This window comes from Lytechinus pictus, chromosome 3, assembly GCF_037042905.1.
Source record: "Lytechinus pictus isolate F3 Inbred chromosome 3, Lp3.0, whole genome shotgun sequence".
Lineage (NCBI taxonomy): Eukaryota > Metazoa > Echinodermata > Echinoidea > Temnopleuroida > Toxopneustidae > Lytechinus > Lytechinus pictus.
The window spans coordinates 46,481,985-46,500,644 of NC_087247.1; the positions used below are offsets into that span (position 1 = coordinate 46,481,985).

At 34.4% G+C, this 18,660-nt stretch overlaps 1 protein-coding gene across 1 annotated transcript; it reads right to left on the minus strand.

The window, feature by feature from the left end:
- Positions 1–695: 695 nt before the first annotated feature.
- LOC129257133 (TELO2-interacting protein 2-like) lies at positions 696–18,193 on the minus strand. Its single transcript, XM_054895389.2, has 11 exons — positions 17,696–18,193; positions 16,248–16,449; positions 14,054–14,623; positions 13,115–13,344; positions 8,298–8,366; positions 7,735–7,788; positions 7,157–7,324; positions 5,701–5,841; positions 5,411–5,523; positions 4,270–4,358; positions 696–3,595 (listed from the first exon to the last, which is right to left on the minus strand). The coding sequence occupies exons 1-11, from the start codon at positions 17,786–17,788 to the stop codon at positions 3,441–3,443; spliced, it is 1,884 nt and encodes a 627-aa protein (XP_054751364.2). The 5' UTR covers positions 17,789–18,193; the 3' UTR covers positions 696–3,440.
- Between the last annotated feature and the right edge of the window lie 467 nt (positions 18,194–18,660).

An 18,660-nucleotide genomic window follows, 5' to 3' on the forward strand; every position in this document is an offset into this window, starting at 1 on the left:
AATAGACGCCATTGCTTTTATTATCATTATTTTGTATTTCCCAACTTGAGAAGGCCGTTTTCTTAGCTAATTTGTAATTTGTAATATGAAAATACTTTACACTGTACATATCCTTTCTTGTTTGTAAAAATGTTCAATTATATTAATGTATGCTACTTAATCGTTTTGTAAAGCGCTTAGAAAAACCATGTATTAAGCGCTATATAAATACAATGTATTATTATTATTATCATTTATATATATATACCGGTATATATATATATATCCCTGAAATTCTGAAAATGGGTTTCCGTTTTTATGGAATGCACTGTAAAGTTAGTTACGTGAACAATTACACTCTTTTTTACGCTCTTGTTTCTCCTCTTATCCCCTTTTTTTCCTTTTTTTTTAACACTATATGAAACATCATATAAAGAGTGGTCACCTCCTACCCCCTTGTAGTGCAGCCCTAAGTTACAACCTCTTATTTTTACACTATACAGAAGTTAAAAACAGACTGATGATTGATTTACTAATGTTACTAGAAGTGCAATCTCTTTATTACTACTTATTTTGTTATTGAACTGTGATTTATACAAATCTTCCCGTCACAAGAATTAAAGACAATCAAGTCTGTACCATGTTTTAAGATGAGGAAATAACACTCAGATATCCAGGAAGCACACAAGGAAATCCATTCAATAAACTGGTGAATCTGAAGTGATAACCAACATGAATTTTATTTACTGTGGAAGGGATGTAATAATGGACTGATACAAGCAATGGAGTAAGATTGCATGGAAAAAAACAACCCATCATCAAATGTTTAAGAATCTACAACTCTCTTCATCTTGATAAGATTTATTTGGTAAGAAAACATTACATAAGATTACATGCTAATAATCATATGTGCTTTAGGCACACTTTGTAGGGTAACATTAAAACTGTAGCAAGATAATTTAGACCCTGGCAAAGATGATAAGATGAGAATATTGTTCCATGTGGTACTGCTGGGGTATAACCTTACCTCTGTTAATATTCCTATTAAAGAAATTAAAACATATTACAGTACTTTACATATACCAGTTGAATCCATCAACATGTTCTGCACAAACTCTTTTTCCTTACCCAGTCCTACACTTTGTACTCTGCCTTTATACTCTATACTCCGTTTTTCCAATTTATCAGCTTTGTTTGTTCTTGCAATTACTTCCTCAGACATCAGTGAGGAACACACATTATTTTGATCATTTTAATAATCATAGATATAACTACCTTCTTGATATCTAAAACATATCATGATGAATTTACAAAGTGCAATAAGAAAATAAAGAGTTATATGATCTGATTATTCATAATCCTTTGGTAGAAAAGCTTCCGAAGACAGGACTGTATGGGGGAGTATCTAAAACTTTGCAAAAATGTTATCATGGTTAAGATGAATGCACATATCTGGCAAATTATGTTTGTTTAGTTATATGCTATGTTATCTGATGGCTGTTTACACCTTTTATGAAAAGTGAGATTGTGAATGATGGTCAAGAAGAGGAAAGAAGTGAACAAATGCACTTTTTTTTAAATTCAGTTAGTACTGTATTCTTAAAATGTAGATGAGATTGATAAATATTTCAGGTGATCTATCTTGCGGTCAAACAGTGCATATTATATAAACCTTCCCATAATTATAACAGTTGTAAATTCATTCTACTACTAAAAAAAACGATAAACTACAAATCTAAATAATGATTATCCTGGCATAGATACAATGTTAAAAAAATAATCACAAAATATTCTACATTGTGTTGATTTGTATTAGTGTTTCATTACACCGCTCACTTAACTAAAGGTCAAGTCCACCTCAGAAAAATTTTGATTTGAATCAATAGAGAAAAATCAGACAAGCATAATGCTGAAAATTTCAGCAAAATCTGATTTAAAATAGGAAAGTTATGACATTTTAAAGTTCCACTTATTTTTCTCAAAATAGTTATGCGCAAAATTTAGTCACAAGAAAATCAGAGAATCAATGATGTCCCTAACTCACAATTTCTTGTACCGCCGCACAAACACTCACTCCTGAAGACGGACAGTCAACCTGCCTGAAACGTCGAGTCTCTCTACTGCTTCTACTCATCATCTCTACTCGCCGACTCAAGCCAGCAACTCCTCATCCATCCTACTACTCAAGCTGTTTCTTCAACTCATCAATCTCTTCTGGTTTACAGTCCTTTTCAGGACTACTTTCAAGAAAAGAATACTCTACTCTCAAATCTCCACTTTCTCGCCTATCCAATTCCTTTTCTTCTTCTTTCCACTGCTTCTATAACACTCCACATGGTGTACCGTAAACCACATCAGCGACAATTTCTTTTGTTTTTAATTGTTTGAATTAGACAATATCTCAATTTTCACAGATTTGACAATAAGGACCAACTTGAGTGAACCATAAATTGTTAAACAATGGTAATTCTACATGTTCAGGGAGAAATAAGACTTTGTTTCACAGGACATTGGGGAGAAAATCAGAATATTTCATATTTCATATAATAAAATACAAAAGAAAAAGTGATTGATGTCATTAACTCCCTCATTGCACACCGGCCAGGATGTGCACATAACTGTTTTGAAAAATCAAGCAAAACTTAAAAATGTCATAACTTTCTTATTTTACATCCGATTTTAATGAAATTTTCATCGTTATGCTTGTTGGATTTTCTCTTTGCATTCAATTCAACTTTTTGTTGGGGTGGACTTGTCCTTTAAAAGGAAAGTCACCTTGGCGATAAGATGGTTTTAATAAAAGCAGAAAATTTAGAGAAAGATACTGGTGAAGGTTTGATGAAAATCTGTCAAAGAATAACAGAGCTAAAAATGTTTAAGTTTTGATTTCATGACATCACAGACAAGCAGCTGCTCCTTACATGTATGTTGTGTGATATAAATTCCCTTCATTGTCCTTTCCTAAAACAATTGAAATTTTATTTGAATGGTAGATATATCATCAGACACATCATTTAATGCCACCTTGTATAAGAAAAATATTAATATTCATCATGTTCCATTTAAAATTGATATTCATGGAACTTATGTTACATGGAGGAGCTGATCGCATATAACGTCAAAAATCGAAACTTTTGAAAATTCATAACTCTCTTATTCTGACAGATTTTCATCAAACCATCATTCTTTTTCACTAATTTTTCGGCTATTATTAAAACCAGCTAACATACAAGGCGAAATTTCCCCTTAACAAGTTATTGTGCAGAATCAACATTATGTAGTTGTTAGGTTGACTGATGTCAAATGTTAAACCAGACTATGTACATGACTATTCATCCATATATCTTTTACTGCATACACATTGAAATTGCTCAGGCTTACCATGATGTAAATGCAAACAAAAACATTGGTTGATATTTAAAATGACAAACCAAACAGCATGTAGGAAGCATGATTGTAGATTAGCTTTTTAGAACATTCTCCAGGCAATCTTTCACTAACTTGTCTTCAAGATTTGAATCCAGGAGCTTTTTCACTGTGTCTTCCACAACTGTACCACAGCACCTCTTCAGCAATGTCATGCACTCGATACACTCTTTACCAACTCTATCTCTCACTGCAAAATTAAACAGCAAATTTGACAATAGACCATGGTTGATGACCACCAATTGGAGACATAAAGGTAACATTGTGAGTGGCCTATACATGTAATTAAAATTGAAGATGGATTCTAGAGTGTGGGCAGTAGAAATTCGTGCCCCTGCCATTGACAGGATAATGCTCTCTGTGACCTTTGAGCTGATCATCAAAATCATATTGTAAATAAGACACAATTTAATTCAGAGTTAGGACCCTAGCAATTAATGATTCCTACCTGCCAACCCTGGTGGCCAAGAAATAGGAACATATCACTAAGAAATTTCCAGAAATAGGAACATCCTCAAATTTCATATTCAATACTACAGAAAATACTTGACAGAAATAGGAATAGAGATATAAACATCATTTTCCTTTCCCCTATATAGGATTGTTCCATTATAATAGGTACACTTGGCAAGTAGGTATGAATGATTCCAACATATCTGGAAAGATTACAGCGTTGGTAAACTCTCAGTGGTACACTTTCAAATTCTTAGTCTTCAGCTAGGCTCAACATCCTACTTACTACATTTTCTTTAATATATTACATTCTTTAGTACAGGGAGATAGAGACAGGTGTAAGAGAGAAATAGTGGGTTGTAAGCAGGAGAGATATAATAGGAAAGAGAGAGGATGGGAGAGATAAGTTACCTTCAGGTGAAATATCAGTTGGTCCTCTGGAAATATCAAGAAGCAGTTTTAGGAGAGATTTCATCAGGTCAGAACAGTGAGTCATCATTCTGTAAAAAAAAAAAAGTAAATAAAAAATCAAAGTTGAATATAGATCATTGGAAGTAAAATAAGTAAGAAGTGGCAGCTGAAATTTGTTCAAAATGAAACAAATGTAAGAGAAATATTTGGTAAATCAATCAAGGGAAGATAGAAATAATACATTTACTGATGAAAGACATACTTATTTTGGCTATCAGGCCTATTATTAAAGAAATGTCATAATATTTGAGCACATGAAAACCATTGAACATTCCTGTTTAAAGAATGCTCATGAAACATGTAGTTTCTAAGAGCACAAAAATAATCTCATAAAACATTTTCCCAACAAGAAACACCCTACAAAGAAAACTATCAAAATTAGAGCAAGATAACAATGTAACTGTTTGTGTACAAAAATAATGAAACAAGGGTAGCATCAACTACACACATCCAAAGTCTGTAGAAGATATAGTTCTCCCAGTCACAAGAATTTTTAAATTCTTTTTATATACAGGCAAAATTTAATCAGTTTTTAACAAAAACTATTGGAAAAACTTCATATTATTGTCTTTGGTCAATCTTAACACTAGCCTTACTTCAAGTTTGATGATGTGTACACTGTTGGCATTTCTCTGACAACACCAACTATCAAAACTCTACTAGACATCAGCCATTACCTCATCAAAGACCAAATAGTTTATTACAGCAACAAATACGATAGACTCATATTACCATTAATTAGCATTAGTAGTGAATTAGCTTCTTCCGATCAAATATTCAAATGAGGTGTTTCATTTACTATGTTACTTTTGTCAGAATACTTATTATTTTATTCAATAATACCACTTATAATCAAAAGTACATGTTTTGTAGGTAAAACTTTACGCCCACAACAAGGTATGTAAACTCATTATTTTTGGTATATTACTTGATTGTCATTTGTGTCGATTGAAACATGTTTCTAAAGGATGTTTCTAAAGGATGTTCATTCGGTAAATGTCAATGTGAATCACATTAAATCACCCATACAATTTCAGCTCTAGGCAAGCTAAAGATTGTGACCCTGTTTCGGTATACATACCGTGGCCATGCTTGAAGAATGACTGCTTGCAGTATCCTGAGAGTAAGGAGTCTACCAGTCTCCTCTGGCCCATCACTTGTTTCCAGGTAGGCAACGATGATACGAATCAATCTCTATACAAAAGAATTATATTACATTTTTAGGAGAGAATGTTAAATTATAAAGTACTTGTAAACATTATGATCATTTTATTGGATCAACTTTTCATGACCCCTTTTTTCTCATTTTCAAGTCTCTGTTTCAAGAACAAAGTACAATGTTTAATACATATTTTAGTTTGCAACTCTTACCTTCATATGCCACAGGATGGTAATTCCCATCACATCAATGAAGGAAGGAAGATGCCTTGCATTAGCTTGTCGTACCAATATCCTTTGTTCACCTTCCATATTGTTGAGAATTATCTGAAGAGCCTTGTCATACTTCCCTAGCTGAATCATAAAACAGGAGAGATTATGATGATGCTGATGTAGACATGTAGAAGCGATTACAGTCAACTCAACAAAGTTGGTTTCATTCAAGTTGCATTATAAAAAGAAGTGTGACCCCAATAAATATATTGTTGCTGAATCCACGAAGTGGCACAACGTCCCAAAGTCACTTGAAAAGTCAATTTTAAGTTTCTTTCAGTTATCATTCTCTAGCTGTACGGTCTATCATTTCACCAACATTTAGAACCCAATTCTCTCTAATTAATGAGATAATTAAAGTGATAAAGAGACAATAGCCTCAAAATCCCTTGTAAAATAATCCAACTGGCACTCAGGTGCGCGCTATTTCTACGCACAAAACGACACTTGTGTTTGAATCACTGCTATGTCAAGATTTGATGTTCATTCAATAAATTTTTAGCATGGAAGGCAGCAGTAGATACCTGTCTCTTGGTTTGGGCATTCTTCATTCTGTTAAACTTCACAATCATATAGCACAAGGCAGTTGAAAATGTAAAATCTTTAGTATTTATCTCGAAAAGTGATTTCGTGCTTCAAAGGTCGCGTGTGCCACTTCATGGATTCGGCAACGATATCTTTGATATATATGCATTTCTGTACAAAACTGGACAATTTGATGAAATTTTCATGGGTTTACATGTAGAATGCCAAGTAATAGAGCCAAGTTTAAATTGGTCCCTAAAATAGTAAATTTGTTATCCCAATATTTTTATATAACTTCTGTGACCGTTGAACACCATGATCTCAAAAATCTGATCGGATCATTGTCTGAAGTTTGAAGTTGAACTTTCAAGTACATCTACCATCCAAGTTTGATTGAAAAGTGACTTACGGTTGCGGAGTTATGTGTCATAATGTTTGTGACGGACGACAGACGACATTTGGATCCCTAAGTCTCGCCTTCACCTCTGGTGGGCGAGACAAATAAGTAGTTTATCAAGAGAACAGAAATGGGATTGGCTGATGGACCTGAAAACATACTGCCTCCATCAAAAGCAGCTACAATAACAGAGAAGGGCTAATTGCACCCTCTGAAAGGAATGACATTTCAATGGATAATATTGTGTAGCAGGTATGTTTTCCCACTCTCCTGAACATATGACTTTTCATAAAAGATTTGGTTATCCAAGTAGCGATACATAAATACAAAGCGTCCAAGTAAGCTAAAAATAACTTGGCAGAATTGTGTAAGCAAGTTTTTTTAAACAAATTCCTAAATGAATGTGGTTATTATATTGATGCTATTATCAATATTTTATTATCATTATTAATATGGATTCAGTTGATAGTCTACCTTCCTTGGTTGGTCTGTCTTCTTGGGGCCTTTCTCTACGACTTTAAGAATCGCTAACAGGCAAGGAAATAGGATATCAATCAGGTCTGGTTTATGGTTATATAACAATGGATGTAAGGCCTCGTAGATCACTTCTGCTCTCCCATACCATCTCAATTCAGTTGGATCCTTAATAGACAAAAAAAGGGTAACATTAAGACATGGGGGTATTGTTCTCCTGTATATTAACCTAGGCTCTGTAACAAAGCTCTGCAATCAATCATTATCATGGCCAAGCATCATTTTTGCAAACGCATTTTGTTGTAAACATCAACCTGTACCAATCAGAAGCATTCTTTCATATTTGTAATCCATTGCAAACATTTATTTTGTATTCTGGGGACCCAAGGGGTTTAGCCCAGACAAAACAATTAACGAGGATCGATTAACTTGTAAATTGAATTAATAAACTTTTTTTCCTGAGTACTATGAAACCCAAGTCTGCTGGATTATTTAAAAAGTTGTATGGCTGTCAAAAATGATCAAAATTTTTACTGTTTTTCGAAGGCAAAGTGTGTTTTCAGGATACTATCACTTACCACATTATCAATGATGTGCCTCAAACACTGTATTCCAAGTACCTTGTTCTCCATCTAATTTAATGAAAAAGAATAGGCGAATACAAAATATTCAGACAACTTTAATACACAAACGAAGGGGGGGAGAATATCTCTCTTTTCCAACCAATCAAAGCAACCCAAATTTGAAAACTTCTACTGCAAGCATCTGAAAAAAGAGTTTGCATTTATTTACCATTTATTGTTGTGAAAACATATTGTTTCCAATATTATCATATTTAGCCAAAGTCATAGTCAATTTTTTCAGCAACGTAGAGATTTTCAAAACAGAAAGCAGAAGCGTATTTTAAAAAAGCCTCATGAAATATAAAGGTACATGCAGAAATGATACTAGCATTCAGAATCAATACAAATGTCCCTTATATAGTCATTGTTGGGTAGCATGACCCCCCCCCCTCCCATCCCAGATACACTACATGTATACTTTAAAGCCATGTTTTTGAAGAACAGGAAGGGAGGGGAATAAAACCAATTAAGATCCTATCTCCCTACCACGCCCCTCAGGAGGAAGGAAGACCATGTACCTCATAATCATCAACAAAGAGAAGAGAAGGTGGAAGACAGTGGTCAAGTTGATATCCTACATATGGATGCTAAAGAAATCAAGAAAAAGAAAAGTACTTGTTAAGAAACCATCATAGCAGATTGTAAATTGATAGTGAGAGCTCAGTCTGTAGAGTAGTTGTCTCATTATCCAGCTACAATGGTATACAAATAATGAAAGTTTATGAGTGAAAGATGAAATGGATCATCTTTCACCAAATGAAGTATTCTGTCCATTGCACCAATTTGCACGAATTAAAAAACATTCATTATTTGGTTTATATGACATCTAATAATTGATTGTTACGTCGTTATACAACATCAGACCTGCCAACCTCTGGGAATGAAAAACTGTATTCTGTGATTTAAAAAAATGTATTTTTCCCCCAAAAAGTGTATTTCATAATAAAATGCTTGGCGCACTCGCTCATCACGGCGCTCAAGCTGCATGCAAGCTAAAATGCGCACTGCTCTTGCAGATGAAAAAAAAAAACATTAAAACATGTGTATATCGTCACCCTGGTTTTGGTTGCTTTTTTACCTCCCAACTATAATTGTATATGAGTTAACTCATTTCTATTTGTTGTTTGTTTTGTTATTTTTATGTTGTTTTAACTTACATGCCTGACTGCATTTTATATCAACAATGTTTACAAGATATTGATTTATCGAGGATCAATGAATTGTTGTCTCCAATTGATGGTAGTGATTCTTTTAATGGCCCCAATCAAAATTATTATTTGCCAAATGAATTCAACACATGTCTAAAAGATTGTGAGTCTTTTATTAATTTCAAAAATAGATTTTCATGTTTGCATATAAATAGCAGAAGTTTAAAGAAAAACATTGATGGTTTAACATCGTTTTTAAATTGCATTGATTTAGACTTTTGTGCTATTGGTATCACCGAAACTTGGCTTAAACAAAATGATTCTGATTATAAAATTGACGGTTATTCATTTATAGGTCTTTCCCGCACAGGACGTAGAGGGGGTGGTGTGGGAGCTTTTATTCGAAATGATTTTAACTTTGTACATAGAAATGAATATAATATTTTTTCTGAATCTATTGAATGTATTTGTATAGAAATAAAGTCTTGCCCAAAAAATATTTTATTCAATGTTATTTATAGACCTCCAAATTCATCATTTCCTAATTTTATCGAATCCTTGAATATTCTTTTAGGAAATGTAAATAGTGAAAATAAATTATTATATTTCATTGGAGATTTTAATCTTAATTTGTATAATGCCGATTCTTGCTCAAATGTTAGTGATTTTTTGGATGCTTTTATGACTAAGTCTGTTTATCCCACTATTCATTATCCAACCAGAGTTACGGATCAATCTGTAACGTTGATTGATAATATCTTCACTAATGATTTAAATGATGTGTCATGTGGAATTTTCCTTGTTGATGTTAGCGACCATTTCCCCATATTTTGTATACACTCAAAGGTTATTCTACCGAATAAAAAAATCAAATTAACTAAACGTGTCGTTAATGATCATAATATTCTTGATTTCACAAATAAATTGGAGATTGTCGTCTGGCACACAATTTATGCAAGTCTATAATGAATGTTTTCCAAAGGTCAAAATGAAAAACAAATCTAGGAAAGATAAGCCATGGTTTAATCTAGACTTGCGCAAAATGTGTCATAAAAAGTTTCTATTATATAAAAAATATATTAGAAATCCAACGGAGTATAGAGAACGAACGTATAAATCATTCCGTAATAAAGTTAATAGTGAAATAAAACGTGTTAAAAGGGAATATTTTGAAAATCAATTTTTTGAAGTAAAGGCGAATTTAAAAAGAACTTGGAAAATTATTAACAAAGCTCTGGGTAATAAAAGAAAAGTAAACATTATTGAAAATATCAATGTTCATGATGAAATTATTACTGACGATTTCATAAAAGCACAAACATTTAATAAATATTTTATTGAGATTGGCTCCTCATTAACTAATAATATACAGTGCAATACCTCTGGCAATAATTTTACACAGTACTTAAAACGAAATATTCATACTGCATTTTTTAATCCCATCACCCCCGGCGAAATAATAAAAATCACTTCTAGCTTTGATAATCAGTCTAGTGCAGGTTTTGATGAAATAAATATTTCAATTGTTTAAAAAGTTATACATATCATCTGCTATCCTCTGTGCAATATATTTAACTCTGTTTTATCTATTGGTGTTTTTCCGGATCAATTAAAGATTGGCAAAGTTGTTCCGGTTTTTGAAAATGGATCTCCGGCTAATGTTTCAAACTATAGACCTATATCTGTGTTACCTGTTTTCTCAAAAATGCTTGAAAAATGTATATACAATCGCCTCTTATATTTTCTGGATAAATATGACATTATTGTTAAATCGCAGTATGGATTCCGTCCCGGGCACTCCACATCCTCTGCATTAGCTGATTTAGTTTGTAAAGTCTCAACTGCTTTTAATTATAAAGAAATATTATTTGGATTATTTTTGGATTTGAGTAAGGCATTTGACACTTTAGATCATAATATTCTTTTATATAAGTTACAAAATTATGGTATTCGTGGTGTCCTCTTAGATTTATTTGAAAGTTATTTATTTAATCGTAAACAATATGTTTTTATTAATAATGTTAAATCCGAATTAGATACAGTAGGATGCAAAGTGCCTGAGGGGTCCATCCTGGGACCTTTATTATTTCTTATTTATATAAATGATGTATGCAATATTTCTGAGAAATTACATTTTATCTTGTATGCTGATGATACAAGTGTTTTTATGTCTGACACAAATATTAACAGTTTAATGGTTAACTTCAATAATGAGTTGTGCAAACTATCTCAGTGGCTTGTTGTAAATAGATTGATTTTGTAAATAAAACTCAATGTATGATATTCACCAATAAGAAAATTAATTACAATAACATTATTATTGAAATGAATGGTACTAAAATAAATGTTGCTACGTCTATCAATTTTCTTGGGGTGATTGTGAATAATAAACTGTTATGGCATGAGCACATCAATCAAGTTTGTAACAAAGTTTCAAAATGCATTGGCGTACTTTATAGGTTGAAGCATTTCCCACGTAAAATTTTATTGATGAGTTACAATGCTATAATTTCACCTCATTTAAACTATTGCAATATTGTATGGGCCAATTCTAGAAATTATTCAATGATGAGATTATTCTTATTACAAAAGAAAGCCATAAGAATAGTTTTTCATGCCAATTATCTTGCCCATTCTAAACCAATTTTCAAAGAATTGAAGTTATTGAATATTTTTGATATGAATGATTTTAATATGTTTTTAGTTTTTAATAAAATTATACCATCTAGTCTTTCAACATTTTTCAAATTGAATTCTGATTTTTACTTGTATAATATGCGAAAGCCTTTAGATTTTCACTTGCCATTTGAGAGAACCAATATTGGTATCAATTCTATATTCTTTAAGGGTCCTAAAATTTGGAATGCATTACATGTACCTGATGACATTAAATTAAGTGTATCACTCAATTCTTTCAAACGATTATTTAAAAAAAAATATTACTTATAAAATTATCAGGCTTTGTTTGTTCAAGTATCGTGTAGGGTTTGTCTTGGAATATTAATAATTTGTATTTTTATTTATCATCCTTATTTTCTAGTTATTATGTTAAAATGTTAATTTTAAAATGTTTGTGCTTACATTTTGGTGGCAGCACTGTATAAGACTTGGTTCTTCTAAGCTGTCTCCACATTCTTATATTGATATTTTGTTTATTACTATGTATATTTATGTGTTTTTATGAATGAAATAAATTGAAATTGAAAAATTGAAATTGAACAAAATGATTGAAAAAAAAAACAAGTTACCTGAAATTACATTGATCTAATAACCATATTTGTGTACGTTTTATCAAATAGAGACATATAGAGATTAATTTTTCTCAATAAAAAAAAAACGTATTTTTCAAAGAAAAAACGTACTGCCGTATTTTGGTTGCAAAAACGTACTAAATACGGCTAAAAAGTACTGGTTGGCAGGTCTGCAACATGCGCACTGCTGGTGCATACAGCTGCAGTCTCGGTGCGCGCATGCAATGGACAAAATCGTATGGATTGCACAATGAATGGATCCAAAATTGCACGTTTGATGACGTCATTGCAAAATGGGCTGAATGAACGATATCAAACAACCAATCAAATCACAAGGCTCTATCTAGGTGTCATATAATTTAAAATAAAGTTGACCCAACTTGTGCTGTTTCATAGGGCATAAATCCTCATTACTGGATCCCTCATGGAAAACCTATGACCATAAGTCAATTAAATATTACTAACATTAAGCATTAATGCTTTTCCAGTAGTCAGGTGTACCACCAGTAAACAGAAAAAACACTTCTTCTTCTTATACAATATTATTCCAGCTGCTCCACGATGTGAGTTAAAGTTGGCTGATTTCAGCACATTTACAATAAATAAAATGAGGATCATCATAAGACGAACCTACATTTTAGGGTGAACCTACTTTTTCTATAGAAATTTGGTCAGAAATGATCATGAATATGAAAACATTTGATTTTGTATACCCTCCCCCCAGCACACAGTATGGATTAATGGTGAAGAAGAACTATTCCAAGAAAGTGTTTATAAAAATAATCTGAGTGCCAGATACACTTTTTAGCTTTTTAGAGATTAGTGTCGCATATGGCGACACATTGTTAAGTGATTGAGCAAAATTCAGAATACGGGCATATTGGAATGGTATCGTACAGCAACACAGTAACTGTATAAAAAAGCAAGTATACATACCTTCAAATGAGCTAATAACCAAGCAAAAGTATGTTTTGCTGCTGGATATTTCTTCCAATCATTTCTTGTGAGTTGTTGCTTTAATTCTACCATAGCAGGACGAAATGCACCTTTGGGTATCAGTCTCTTGGCATTTATACCATCATTTTGTTTGGTATCACTATAACATCCAGAGAGTAGTGTTGGTAAAGAGTTGCAGCCACATGTACTGGTGAGTTGATTTAGTAATGCTGCAATGGTATGCAAGAGAACAGACAAAGGAAGAAATCAACTGTTTTTCATGTAAACTCAGGATAATTGCAAGTACATGGATATCATTATGGTATGGCTGAATCAATCAAAAACATCAATCAAGTTTGCCATGGTGGTACAACAACATGTTATAGTAATTACCATATTAGCAAAGTTTCTAGTAAGTTCTTTATGAAATGAGACCCATATCTTTAAAAACAGAGAAACTACAGCTAGCTAGCCAGCTACTGTTTCAGAGATTACGATACAACCTCTACATGACTAACACAAATACCATACATGTATATGAGAAAATCATTTTTTTTTTTCAATACGCTTTATTACATGTATCTAACAAAAATAAGATTTTTGTCATTTTGCCTCCGACGAAGATTCTGCTAGGATCGAAAGCTTAGGCCCCTTTTTGACTTTCTAAAAATAAGAGAGATCAGAAGAATATTATGAAATCATCTTGGAAGGTAAATCAGAATCCAGACTTGATATCACAATTAAGACAATCTTTATCACCTACTTCCTTAATACTGATCAATCAGAATTCTTTCAAAATAAAGCAAATAACTAGAAAATCTACCACACTAAAAGCATAGTCGTGAATGATGAGTATTAGGATATTCAAATGTAACAATTTTTCTTCCTTCAAATTATAAAAAACCCTTTGTAATACATGATCAAATCATATTTTCTCACCATTTGCTGCTTGAAGGCTTGCTTTATTTGACCATGGATGCTTCTGAGCATGTGATGCACACAAGACAATACTTGGCCCTACTGTGGATTTCATCACCTCTCGTAATAACCTGTCCGAACACTCAATCTGTTCCTCAGACTCTCCTTCAATGGTCGTTCTCTCAGAACCATCCTCAGTAATACCAGGTGGAAGACTTCCAAAGAGGCCAATGCCCTTTGGTCTGATTGAGAAGTGGCCTTCCATTTCTTGGGATACCACAGGAGAGGATTGCATGGATACATCTACTGATCTGCATTGTTGACTGTCCTGGAAGCAATTATTCAATCTTGGGAGTCTTTGCTCTGCATCTTGGTATCCAACTTGGCATCCATCTGATGCAGATGAAGCACACATTTCAACTTGTTCAGCCTGACTATCACAGGACCTTACAGTGTTGCCCCTCATCAAGTCTTCTGGTAACTTTCCCTTTTGAGTTGGGCTTAACTTTGACAACAGAAGCTTGACTAAGGACATAGCGGAGTAAGCTAAAGAAGCATGTTCCTTATACTTTGTGCCACTGTAATCACCAGCTTTGAAAAAAAGAAAGAGAATGCATTTATTAAAGATGAATCCAAGTAACAACTGATAATTCATTCATAATACCTGATTTCTCTGAACACAAAATGGCCCTTTGTTTCAAGGAAAATACAGACAATACAGATTATTGTGCTCAGTTAATTTGCCCAGTAAGCTTTCTCAGATTCCCTCGCAGATATATATTTAACTTGTAGGGACAGTGATTTTCCGTTTCGAAAAATTGCCTTTTCCGTTTCAGAAAATCTCAAATTCCGTTTCAGCATGTCAGAAAACGGAAATTCCGTTTCCCCTCAGACTTTGTACACACGGAAAAGTGACAATTCCGTTTACACATTGAATAGCAAAATCACAACACGTACAGTCGCACTGGTCAAAATTTGTATCTGCTACTATACCAACAACACAATAGAATCCGTTCTTAGAATTGGATCTATGCGGGTGCATAAAATATTTTTACAAACCCATTTAGCATGCATACATCCTCACCTTTCACATTATTAGCATTATTTCACGGTGAAATGATATTTCATCGATAATTTTGGGGTTTTTTGGGCATCGTTCTCATCAGTCAACGGCTTTTGCCAATCCGCCATCTTGGATTTTGAGACCACGATATCGTACTGTTACATCTTCAAACGTAGAGGGCAGCAACACACGACCGTGTAGTTGAACGATATGTGTGCATATGAAGCCCAACCCGGCCCGGTGCCCGGCCGGCCGACCGGGTACGTACAGGGGTGCGGGGTACAAATGAGTGTGCTGATGTCGAGTGCAGTCACGATGTGTGATAGTAGCGAAGTGAGATCGTGTTTTCTGGGGTTTTGTGGCCATTTAATATTCTCATTTTTTTTGTGATTTTGGAGTAATTTCTGTTGCTATTCTGTGTATTTTGAGGGAAAATACGTTTTCCGTGATTTTCCGTTTGAAATGCCACTTTCCGTTTCAAAAGGCCCTTTCCGTGAATTCCGTCCGTTTTCCGCGATCGCGGAAAATCACTGTCCCTAAACTTGGGAGATCAAAAATGTGATAAAAATTTATCTTAGCATAAAATAATCATGTCTGCAGTGATTTCTGTGTACGTACATGAAAGTGAAAGGCCCAGAGCATACGCGATCTTTTGCAATCTGATTTTCAAAGAAATTATAATAGCTTTTGATATGAACATTCAAACCCTATAAAATGTCAATGATGAAAGTTCAGAATATTGGTGTTGATACTAAATTCAAAATTCCAGTCTATTTCAAGCCTCCCTGTCAGATTGAAAGCCAGTTCCATTCCAAATTGTAATGACGTCATCAATAGCTGCAACTTGAAGCCAATTTTGATTTTACTCCAACCACAAGACTGGAAGCAAAGCCAAATTCTAATTTTAATGTTCCTAGCATTATGCCAAACTTCAAATGAAACTACTTGGAATTTTCAAATTTAATGCAAAATGCATTTTATCATCAGGTCGTTTACTGTAGGCAGGCTTCATTCAGTTCAGCCGGCATATTTTCTGTACTATTATGGCAAAAATTAAGGCAATTCTTAGTTGGGTGTGTCCAAATATTTTGAGTTCAAACATCCTTATGCTCCCAGGACTAACAACCCCCCCCCCCCCCCATCCCAACTTACCATCTGATTCATGACAGCTGGCAAGAGAGATCTTGGTCTGCTTGATCAAGAGTAAGATGACTTGCGTGCAGATATCTCTGAGTTCTTGGTATCTCCTTGTCTTTAGGTCATGATTAGTCCCTGGATGAAACCATTCTGCTGGAGCATGCTGCAGCAATTGCTCAAGGTTCACTCTCTTTTGATTAAGATTACCCCTCTCTACCTGTTTAAATTATGAATCAATGTTGATAATCATATTTATTGCTTGTTACCATCAATACAATCAAGCAATGACAAAGAGTTTTATCCCTTTTTTCATGTGTATTCATGAAATAAGGAAGAATATCATCAAAATATTTGATACTGATTAGATAAAATGAATTAACAACATTAATTAACTACAGAAAAATAAGTATAAGTGATTAAATAGAGCAGGGAGCTCCCTGGGTTAGGCATGCCATAGTCTAGACCAAAAGATTCAGTCTGTTATGTTGGTTGTTCCGCTGAACTCAGTTGGCTCCACTCACCAAATACAGAGACCAATGTTCTAGCTCGATCTGTACAGGGACTCAATAGCCATATGTTTATGTATTAAGTTCGGATCAACCGGGAATTAGCAGTTGCGCGACAGCCGAAGTCACTGTTTTTTCCCCTTTTAAGTTTATTTTTTCCAGTTTTGGTGCATTTCAGGCCAAAACGGAATGTTTATTTTGGTAGTTCTTTTTATATATTTTTTATGAAATAAAGACAAAACTCGATGAGCCCCATCAGGGGGATTTTGCATTGTTAACCCCCTAATGGTGGCTGCACGATAGCGAGCCGTTTGTGTACGAGGAGAAATTTAAAAAAATTAAAATGTTAAAAAACTCCTCGAAACAGATGGCTGCCAGCTGTCTAACCATAGTCCTACCTGTAGATTCCCCACAGGCAGGATGGTTGCAGTGAGCAAGACTAGGAGCCTCCGGAGCCCAGGACTCGTATGTGTAATACTTACTAGGGAGACACATACTCTCAAAAATGGGGTCGCACTCCAAACAAAAGGTGAAAAAATAAATTATGCACTTACCTCGATTACATGGACAGAATCCCGACATCGAGGCACAAACTGGACCCTCAAAAAAAGGAAAAGTTAGACCTCTGTCGCATTCGTTCTCGATCGGCCATTTTGTTTTCAATTTTGACAGAAAAAGAACGAACGAGACAAAACTTTTCCTTTTTTTGAGGTTCCGGTTTGTGCCTCGATGTCAGGATTTTGTGTCACGATAGACCTTCATCTATATATTAATCAAGGTAAGTCACTAAGTGCATAATTTATTTTTTCCCCTTTTAGGTCCAAACATTAACGATTGCGACCCCATTTTTGAGGGTATATATTTGCCTAGTATTACACGGATGAGTCCTGGGCTTCATAATTAATACATAAATAATGTCATGTCTCATGACTTGATTTGCTGCATTCTCAATCTCACCTCTTCCCAAATACGATGCAGAATCTCCAGTACAGCAGATGTACCATCACTTTCAGATATGTTAGACGTTGATTGACTGATTTCAAATTGCATCTTGAACAGGGGTCTAAAACATTAAGATAGTACAAGAAGTCTGGACTGGGTGAACGAAGCGTACCCGGCAGCAGCCAGCTACAGTTCAACGACAGTCACAACTCAGCCTGACCGCCCGCAACTGTCCGGGAGAGGTTTTGCTGGAGACGCGGTCCAGGTACGGAACGAATTATCGTTGAAGGTCCAGTGCAGTGCTCCCCCGAATCTTTCATTCCCATGTGCTACTATTTTTGGCAAGAATTCAACAGGTTCCTCTGTAGCTACAGAACCACATGACAACAGTCTAGTTTTCACATGAAATCAATCAGAAGTTGTCAAATTTGCCCAAACAGAGGTTCCCTCGCACATTCCGCACATTCTGATTGTACGGTGTCTTACATGGACGTACCAAATAATAATTTTTGCACGAAATGTTCGTGCATTCATTGTGGCATATTGATGCAGAGGTTCGAGGTTCGAACTCTGTCTTTCGGACTTTTGAAGAAAAAAATAGCCTATAGGTAGGGCCCTGGTAACGTTTTTTTTTACTGGGGGTGCTGATTGAGTAAATTTGACAAGCAAATAAAAAAGGGGAGGATTTCACCACAACATGAAGGCAGTGGCGTAACAGGCGGGGGGGCAGGGGGGGCAAGCTGCCCCCCCTAGCGGATTTCACCGGGAAAATTAAAAAAAACGGGAAAAAGAAAAAAAGGGAGGGAGAAAGAAAGGGAAAGGGGGAGGAAAGGGGACAAGGAAAGGAGGAAAGGGAAAGAGAAAAAGAAAACGAAGATTTTTTTTTTAAATGGAGAAGGAAAAAAGCGGGCCAAAATGTACGAAAGAAGAACATTTGACAAAGAACAAATCATTCCGTAATAGGCTTATGTAATGCAGTA

What these genes read in the sequence shown, in the direction of transcription:
- LOC129257133 (XM_054895389.2), bottom strand. Translation starts at nt 17,788, where the DNA reads ATGCAATTTGAAATCAGTCAATCAACGTCTAACATATCTGAAAGTGAT. An exon ending in CAGCTGTCATGAATCAGATG is followed by an intron (nt 14,624 to 16,247) that starts GTAAGTTGGGAT and finishes TTTTTTTCAAAG; the next exon opens with CTGGTGATTACAGTGGCACA. An exon ending in AGACAGACCAACCAAGGAAG is followed by an intron (nt 5,842 to 7,156) that starts GTAGACTATCAA and finishes TTTATGATTCAG; the next exon opens with CTAGGGAAGTATGACAAGGC.